We start from the raw sequence: 9,813 nt of genomic DNA, 5'->3' as shown, positions 1-9,813 counted from the left end.
GACAGTGAAAGAAGTCAGAGGATTCTTGGGATTGACTGGTTGGTATAGAATTTTTATACCAAAGTATGCTCTCATAGCTTCCCCCCTGACTAATCTTCTCAAGAAGAATACCCCGTTTCAATGGTCTGCCAGGTGCCAGAGTGCTTTTGATAAGCTGAAGACCGCCGTGGTAATGCCTTGGTAACCAGTCCCGTTCTGAAGCTGCCAGATTTCTCTCTACCCTTTGAGGTAGTAACTGATGCCAGTGGTTTTGCCCTGGGAGGTGCACTCATGCAGGAAGGTCATGCAGTGGCCTATGAATCCCGAAAGCTCAGAACGCATGAGAGGAATTATGCTATCCATGACCTGGAATTGCTTTCAGTAGTCTACGCCTTAAAGTTGTGGAGACATTACCTACTGGGAAAAAGATTCACTTTGATGACAGACCATCAGAGTTTAAAGTGGATTTTTACTCAGAAAGACCTCAACATGCGCCAAAGAAGGTGGATGCAGACCTTGCAGGAATTTGATTTTGAAATCAAGTACCGCCCAGGCAAAGAGAATGTGGTAGCAGATGCCCTCAGCAAAAAAGCCTCCTTGCTTGCAATTACTATAATATCAAATCCTTTGATTATTCAAGCAAGTGAGAAGATCATCTAGGATAGATTCTTTGCCCTTATTGCTACCCTACTTATGCAGGAAAGCAAAACTCCTCAGGAGTTGAATAGAGTTCAAGGGTACAGCCTGGATGATGGCATTATATATTATAATCGCAGGCTATGCATTCCCAATGATGAGGGAACCAAGGACCAAATTCTGAATGAAGCCCATGACAGCCTTATAGCAGGACATCCAGGTTTCATCAAAACCTACATGTCTGTAAAGAAAAGCTTCTTTTTGCCTGGTCTGAAAAAGGATGTACTGAATCATGTACGTCAATGTCTAACATGCCAGAAAGTCAAAACTGAAAGAGTAAAAATGCCTGGGAAGTTACATCCATTGGACATCTCCCAGATGAAGTGGGAATGTATCAGTATGGATTTTATTACTGGATTACCTTCGGTGCAATGAGGTTACACTCCATTTCGTGGTAGTTGACAAACTAACCAAAGTTGCCCATCTGATCCCAGTAAAAGAAACCTACACTGCAGTGGATCTGGCCAGAGTGTTCCTCAAAGAAATCTTCAGATTGCATGGCCTACCCAGGAGAATAGTAAGTGACCGAGATCCCAAATTTACTTCAAGGTTCTGGACTGCATTTTTCGAAGCAGTGGAAACTTTCTTGGATCTCAGCACAATTTATCACCCTGAGACCGATGGTCAAACTGAAAGAGTAAACCAAGTAATTGAAGATATATTTGGTCATGCTGTGGTGGCAGGGAACCCAAGAAGTGGCTAAGCTATCTGCACCTAGTCGAGTTCGCCTATAATGCTTCTTATCACTGAAGTATCGGGATGAGCCCTTTTAAAGCTCTGTATGGACAAGATTGCTTAACTCCATTAACTTGGTTCGACCCATTGATTAGGGTCGAGATGTCTAGATAGATGCTTGACGACATGGAGTAGCAGATGCAGTCAATTCGTAAAGATATTAAAGCTGCCCAGGATCGACAGAAGCAGTATGCAGATAAGAAGAGGACAGATAGAGAATTCAAAGAAGCAGATATGGTCTTCATTCGAGTACGGCCCAAAAGAAGTTCTTTATCTCTTGGGAAGTACAAGAAGTTATCCCCCAGATATTGTGGGCCATATCTGATTACAAAGAAAGTAGGTGACTTAGCCTACGAGCTTCTTCTGCCTCCTCATCTCAAAGTTCATAATGTATTTCATGTAAGCCTTCTAAAGAAATATGTGCCAAGCCCAAATCATGTGCTTGATGATGAAATCCTAACCTCTTCAACCCAAGGGTAGATGGAACTCCAACCTGAAGAAATCCTTGATGTTCGAGAAAAGATTCTCAGGAACAGAATTCTGAGAGAATTATTGGTCAAATGGAAGTTCTATCCTTTTGAAGATGCCACCTGGGAGAAAGAAGCCGATCTGTTGTTGCGAGATTATCCCCAGTTTGCGAGATGAGGACATCTCGCATTTTTCAAGTGGGAGAGAATGTAAGATTCCTCCCCAGTCTCTCAAGATGTCTAGCATCTTCCCCTGTAATCAATTCCCTCTTCAGAAATATAAAAGATCTTATTTCTACCTGTTTTAACCTAGAGAGAGAAAATATTCTAGAGAGAGAATATTCAGATTTTAAATATTTTTTGATTGAAAAAATTCTCATCTTATTAAAATAAATTCCCCTGAAACAGAAGTTCAAAAAGATTTTCAGAAGGTGCATTAGAAATTAAGTATAATCTGTTCAAGAAGCATTATCTTGGAGGTGAAGATTTTTTCGAAATTTTAAATTAAGGTTCCTATGGACCAATAAGATTCATCCAAATGTAGGAAGGAGATAAACAGAAGAATAAAAGGAAAATCCCCCAAAAATGAGTAAATACTCACATAAGATGAAGAGTTGACTAAGGACAAGGTTAATAGTTAAAAAAGAGAGATATTTAGGTGAAATGATGGATTTTTGACACCTCTGGGGGAATTTCCCTTATGAAGGAGGCGCCTATTTCACATGCTTGAATGAGTTTTAAACTCCCAAATAATGGGATATTTTTATCTCTCCTGTTTCAACTAGATCCAAAAAGTGAGCAATGCTGACCTAAAAATGGTCAAAATTGACCAAACTGATCTAAAAAATTCTAGAATCAGTTGGCTTGGTTAGAAGCTCATTTTTTCCTATAAATAGAAGCCCTCCCCTTTGTTGAAACTCAATAGTATTTTGCACTGTTACCCTATCTCTCCCAAGTGCCAAAAACAGTGAATTGTATTCATAATTCATTAGTTTTTGACCTTCCTTCTTCTAGAAGATTGGTGGCCACTCTTGTCTCAAACAAGAGTTGAACCCTCTCAAACCATCAAGCCATCCCATCAACAACGAACAAGGTGGGGATGAGCAGTGTGAGAAAGAAACCATCCTCTAGTGTAATTTTCATGGCTCAAACGGAGAAAAACCAATTGTATTTTTCCGAGCCTTTAATTTAAAGATTCAAAATGGTCAAAATTGACCAAACTGATCTGGAAAATTTTAGAATCAGTTGGCTTGGTTAGAAGCTCATTTTTTCCTATAAATAGAAGCCCTCCCCTTTGTTGAAACTCAATAGTATTTTGCACTGTTACCCTATCTCTCCCAAGTGCCAAAAACAGTGAATTGTATTCACAATTCATTAGTTTTTGACCTTCCTTCTTCTAGAAGATTGGTGGCCACTCTTGTCTCAAACCCTCTCAAACCATCAAGCCAAAGGAAAGCTCTCAAATTGATTAGTAAGTTGGTCATTCTTCTCTTTTCCATTTATTTTATGGTTTTTATGGGTTTTTTAATGCTTTTTGTCTTCTCTACATTGCAAACGATGTTATGCCTCATTACAAAAGGCATTCCCCTCTCTTCTCTAGTAAATCCAACCATTCTCTATCCTAGGTGAATAATTAATGAATAAAATCAAGTTTTCATAATGTTTCTCTTAAATAAGTAGAAAAATGTTACTTTAGAATGATTTTATTACTCTTGATGCATTTCTAATTAATTTTAGAGACTTAAAATTGAAAAATGGTCAGCCATACAAAGGAGGTTATGGCAAAATTTTTTAAAAATTTGGAAATAAGTATTATCTTTCATTATTCTAAAAGAGTAATCCTTATGATTTCTATATTCTAAAGTATCATTTTCATGCATAGAAGATGCATTTTTTATTATTTGTATAAAAGAAATTTAGTTTTATTATAAAAGTATTACTTTCATTATATTTGATTTTTATGCATAAAAAGTATGCATAAAAGATTATTTTTTTATATAAAAGTGTTACTTTTATCATATTTGAATTTCATGCATAGAAAAATGTATAAAAGATATTTTTATTATTATAAAAGTGTTACTTTTATCATATTTGATTTTCATGCATAGAAGTATGCATAAAAGATTATTTTTTTATTATTAAAGTGTTACTTTCATCATAAATGATTTTTATGCATAAATGGGTGCATAAAAGATATTTTTTTTATATTAAAAGTGTGATTTTCATCATAAATGGTTTTTATGCATAAATATATGCATAAAAGAAATTCTTTCATGTTAAAAGAGTGATCTCTATCATAAATGATTTATATGATGATAAAAGTATGACTTTCATCAGAATTGGATTTTATGCATAATTAGATGCATATAGAATCTTTATAATCAAATAAGGGTTCTCTTTAATCTTCTGTTAATTTTCGTAAAAATTAGAAAAATGAATAGATAGACAATATGTGAGAGAAAATTCTACCATTTCATATTCACTAAGATGGTAATGAGAAAATTCAATTTAAACTATCGAAGTCGGAGATCGAGATAAATGATTATTTTATTCCTCTTAAGAAATTCATGTTTTAGAAATCTGTAAGCAAATATTCGTCGAATGAAATTTAGAAAAAGATAAATTGAAATAGTATCTTTTGAGAAAGATAGTTTAGGAAGAACCTTTCCAAACCCAAACTCTGATTCTGACTATTGACCAAGACCTAAATTCCTTTGTCAATGACGATGTGCTCAGTTCAGGAAAAACCTACTCAAAACACCCACTGAATCTGAAACTAAATTAAGACTTTTGATTTTGATCTGAGGATCAAGTTAACAGAATTCGAGGAATTCTGTTTGGAATTCAGACCTGGATCTAGAAGTATTGAGATACGGATTTAAGATTATTCATGGTTTTCAAACAAAAATCAAAACTGAAAACTTGCATAGAAACCCTGTTTTCTTAAAGAACTGTCTTACGCCAGAATGCTGGAGGGAGCATTTGGCATATATGTTTATCTAAGGGAAGTTCGGTTGCAACAGCTGGCGGGGAGTGTTCGAGGGACAGCTCACGCGGCAAAGCATGCCGAGGTCTTGACCAGTCTCGGTATGGTTAAAATGGTGCGCTTCCGGTACGATGGACGAGGGCCGACGAAGCGGTCCCTGAGTGAAGTGCCAAGACACCTAAGGAGGATCTTGGAGGGTTCTGACCAGGAGATGCATGGGCTCGCGGTGCCGAGGACACCCATACGTATGTCGAGGAAGATATTGTATGACAGACCAATGTTATTGTAATCTCACTAGATCTCGTTGTTGACTTGCTGGTCTCAACGGAGAGTCCAGAGTGATACTATTTTGTGAGAAACAAAGACTCAATGGAAATTTTGAAGTATGTCATGTGTAACCAGTAAATTATTTATCAATGGATTTTTTTTTAAAGTTTTAAAGAGGAGTGTGTGTGTATCTGTTTTCTAAAGCTAAAGTTAAGAAAGGCATTTCAATTATGGGTGGGTGAGTACTTGTTTGGATCTACCGATTCCAGTGGCAGGGTGGTGGCTAACCCATGGGCCGGATGGGGTTAGGTTGGAATCAGTGGAGTTTTAATAATCAAAATGAAAAATCTTAGGACTACGCTAGGGATTGAGTAGATAGTTAATTTTCCTGATAAAATTTCTCGATTGAGTGGATCAACGGCTGTGCCTAATATTGATTAGGAAAAAAGCGTTGAATTGCTCAGATGATCAAATTATATCAGTGATAGTTTCCTTCTATCTGATTTATTCAGGTGAAGGATAGTTTAGAATTGATCTCGTTAGAAAAATTCGTTAAGAAAAATAAAAAAGGTGGAATCGTCCCCGCTTTCCGAGCATGGGAAATTTTCCTGGTTTCGGTTTTCGGAGTGACCACCAGCCTAGTCTCGTGCCCGGACATTCGCGGGCGAGGCCCCGAGTGAGAAACCGTGCCCCGCGCATGAGGGGGCTGCTTCTGCTATCAGCTACTACCGGGAATCTGGGGAGAGGGATCTCACAAGGTGAACATTCCATTGTTCAATCTCAAATGGACCTAGGCATTGTCCATGGGGTGCCTGAGGTAACAGGCTCTTGCATGCACCAAATTAATTGTGCCAATTGCCAAAAAAAAACTTGGTGTCACTTTTTCAACTAGGTTGATTTTGGCATTGTTAAAATTTATGTGCAAAACTTGGCCAAAGTGTCAAATTGCTACCACTACACCTTGGGGCCTTTACACACTACTTTTGTGTTTTCACTCACAACTTTCACCATCCCAGATGAGCAGTGTGAGAAAGAAACCATCCTCTAGTGTAATTTTCATGGCTCAAACGGAGAAAAACCAATTGTATTTTTCCGAGCCTTTAATTTAAAAATTCAAAATTTTAGTTATAAAATCGGTTAACCTATTTTGAAGGCCGTCTTTTTTTAAGTGGTACTTTTTGTTTTTTTCTTTTGGAGCCGGGAAAAGCTCGGGAGTCGGGGACTCAGCGTAAATGTGAACGAGATAGGCGGCAGATACGTATGTGGGGGCGTTGTAATATGCCATGTGGAGAGGATGGCTTCCGCTTATGTCCAGACAACCGGCCGCCTGCCAGCGGCTCTGCTCAGATGTGCGCTGCGGCTGGACGCCATGCATGTATATAATGGCCGCGAGGAATTGTTAGATCAGAGAGAGATTAGCTGTTCTCGTTTTCGCAATGAAGAGGGTGATCCTTTGCGCTTTGATGCTTTTCCTAGCGGTGCTGATGAAGCATTGTCATGCAGAGTTGTACTTATGGCCGCAACCGCAGTCGTTAGCCTGGGGTTCCGGCGATCCCATCCCTTTGGCCTCTTCTTTCTACTTCCGTGTGCCGACAGGAAGCCCGCCGGAGCTCCACCAGGCCGCCGACCGATACCGTCGTCTCATTTTCAAAGAGAAGTGGACTCCGGTGCAGGTCTCGGCCAATGCTACCTCAACGAGGACTCACGAGATGTCGTCAATGGCGGCAGTGGAAGCGATGCCGTTTCTGACGGTGAAGGTGGCGGATCCGGCAGCCGACTTGCAGCAGGGAGTGAACGAGTCGTATACGTTGGTGGTGCCGGACGGCGGCGGCGAGGGGGCAGTGCTGAAGGCGGCGACGGTATGGGCGGCGCTACACGGACTGGAGACATTTTCCCAGATGTTGAAATGGGATGGCGCTGCCGGGAAACTGGTGGTAGAGCACGGCGTCACGGTGTGGGACGAGCCGCTCTATGGTTACCGGGGCGTGATGCTAGACGTTGCCCGGAATTTTTACCCGGTGTCGGATCTGAAGCGGACGGTGAGAGCGATGGCCTACAACAAGCTAAACGTCCTGCATTTGCATCTGACGGACTCACAATCGTTTCCGTTAGAGCTGCCGTCGGAGCCTGAGCTGGCTCGCAAGGGCTCGCTTGGCCCGGAGTACGTCTACTCAGCCTCCGACATCCAGGAATTGGTCTCCGTTGCTCGCTCCTACGGCGTGCGTCTAGTGCCGGAGATCGACACGCCAGGTGAGCATTAAGTCCTTCGTGGCAATTGCTTATATTAGTCCTAGTCTCCACGTGGCTTTATTTATTGATTTTAATAATTTGCAGGCCATAGTGGCGCTTGGGCGGGCGCCTACCCGGACATCGTCACCTGCCGCGACCAATTTTGGTACCCAGACATGGCGGTCGAGCCGGCGCCCGGCCAGCTCAACCCCCTCAAAAACGCCACCTATCGCGTCGTCAAGAACGTAATCGATGACGTGGCATCGGCCTTCCCGGACCTCCTCTTCCACGGTGGCAAAGACGAGCCAATCGCAGGCTGCTGGAAGTCCAGCACCGACATTGCCGCCTACCTCAACCAAGGCGGCGGCACGCTGCGCGAGCTTGTACAGAACTTCGTCAACGTCACCCATCCCTACATTACCTCCAACAACAAGACGGCCATCTACTGGGAAGACGTCCTCCTCAGCGCAGCCGTGAGCATAAGTCCGTCAGTGCTCCCCCCTGAAACCACCATTCTAGAGACCTGGAACAACGGGCCCCTCAACACCAAACGATTGACGTCCGCTGGGTACCGAACAATCGTGGCGTCAGCCGATTTCTACTACCTAGACTGCGGCCGCGGTGACTTTGTCGGAAATAGCACTGCCGTTGACGTGCCCTTCGACCCCACGCCTGGCACTCCGTCTTACAACTACGGCGGCAGCGGCGGCTCTTGGTGCGCGCCGTACAAGACGTGGCAGCGCATCTACGACTACGACATTACTTATAATCTGACAGCACAAGAAGCCAAGCTTGTGGTGGGAGCGGAGGTGGTGCTGTGGTCCGAGCAGGCGGACGGCACCGTGCTGGACGGGCTCTTATGGCCGCGGGCGTCGGCCCTTGCTGAGTCCCTCTGGTCGGGCAACAGAGACGCGCAGGGGGAACGGCGATCCCTCCAAGCTCTCAACCGCCTAAATGATTGGCGCTACCACATGGTTGCCCGAGGCATCAACGCCATGCCCCTTCAGCCTCTGTGGTGCCTAAAAAACCCAGGCCAGTGCAACTACATTTCCACAAGCTGATCAGACTTACAAATATATTATCATAAATGTTTCAAATCGCTCCTTATACACCTATTGAATATCTGTTGGAGAGGTTTAAGGTTCATTTTTCTCCACTATTCCTCATCATATCTAGCACAGCTCACTTGCTCATATTGTGGTACATGTGCAAGAGCTGAATAATTCTACCATCTACATGATATCAATCAAGAGTAAAAAATCCCCAAACTTGAAAAAAAAAACATAATTTTGATAAGTATTTCTCTCCACTCCACTCCTCTCTCTCTCTCTCTCTCTCTCTCTCTCTCTCTCTCTCTCACACACACACACACACATTTGCTTTATTTAAAAAAAGAAAACAAGGTACCATGGACAACGCTTCTCTTGTTTATCTCACAAGGAGATCTCATTTGAACCCGGTCACATATATCACTTGCACGATGATCCAGCCCTTGAGTTTCTAGGGCAACTTCATTATTTCATTTGAAGGGAAAAGTTAGACTACATGTTTTCCATATGGCACCCTTATTGATTTTTCAAATTGAAGCCTTTCTTTTGAAGGGTACAGTTGTTGATGCCCTCATCTCAAGGGTAAAAAGCCCTAAGAAGGACTCCACAATCTTCAAAATTGAGGGCTAGTTGCATCCCCATGCCTACTCCCACTCCTCTCTTATGGCAACCTCTCCCTTATTTTCAACTTTCTTGAGAACCTCTTGAACCCCTTCACAAAAGAGTCATTTTCACTGGTAGGAATTTCTATCATGGTTGTGGCACTTAGCATATAGACATGAATAATCTTTGTTTCATTAGCCAAGGTGTACCTAGTGCTCATATGGCCAAAATATGCATTCAAGTCTTAACATCCTTAGTCACAGATTTTGAAATTTTATTGCTTGTCTTCCAAGAACTTATTGCATATTTGGCATTTTTTAATTGCGGTGGTTCTAAAAGTTGTAATCAAATCTTTCACTCATGGGGTGTATTTTTTGGCGAGCATTTTTGAGCGAGCACTTTTTGGTTTTTAGGCGAGCGGTTTTTCTCTCTACTCTTATTGTCTATGTCTACTCTTTCTCTCTCTACTGTCTCGATTTTAAAAAAGGCTGTGGCCAACATTGAAACTTCCAATATTGTCCAATACATTCTAAGACTTATACACACCTACGAGACGTTGAGCACTAGACACCATGGGCCACTATCATGCAACTCCTTTACAAAGACACCATATTATGATCTAAAATTTTCGTTATATTCCAAAGCAAATTTACAAGGCTACATTATATTATGATTAACACCTACGAGATGTTGAACACATGCAAAACAATACATGAAAGCATGTGTGTACACAATGTTGTTTACTTCCATGGGCCACTATCATTGCTACTTCTTTTTTTTATTACAAGACACCATAGAGAGA

General features: G+C 41.7%; 1 protein-coding gene across 1 annotated transcript; it reads left to right on the top strand.

The window, feature by feature from the left end:
• The first annotated feature begins 6,554 nt into the window (after positions 1-6,554).
• Positions 6,555-8,614, top strand: LOC147610896 (beta-hexosaminidase 2-like). The gene is made up of 2 exons (XM_086785175.1): positions 6,555-7,380; positions 7,465-8,614. The coding sequence occupies exons 1-2, from the start codon at positions 6,567-6,569 to the stop codon at positions 8,418-8,420; spliced, it is 1,770 nt and encodes a 589-aa protein (XP_086641301.1). The 5' UTR covers positions 6,555-6,566; the 3' UTR covers positions 8,421-8,614.
• Positions 8,615-9,813: the final 1,199 nt, after the last annotated feature.

Source organism: Cibotium barometz, chromosome 48, assembly GCF_041138505.1.
Source record: "Cibotium barometz isolate CiBa-2024 chromosome 48, ASM4113850v1, whole genome shotgun sequence".
Lineage (NCBI taxonomy): Eukaryota > Viridiplantae > Streptophyta > Polypodiopsida > Cyatheales > Cibotiaceae > Cibotium > Cibotium barometz.
This window is presented reverse-complemented; position numbering and strand designations above follow the sequence as displayed.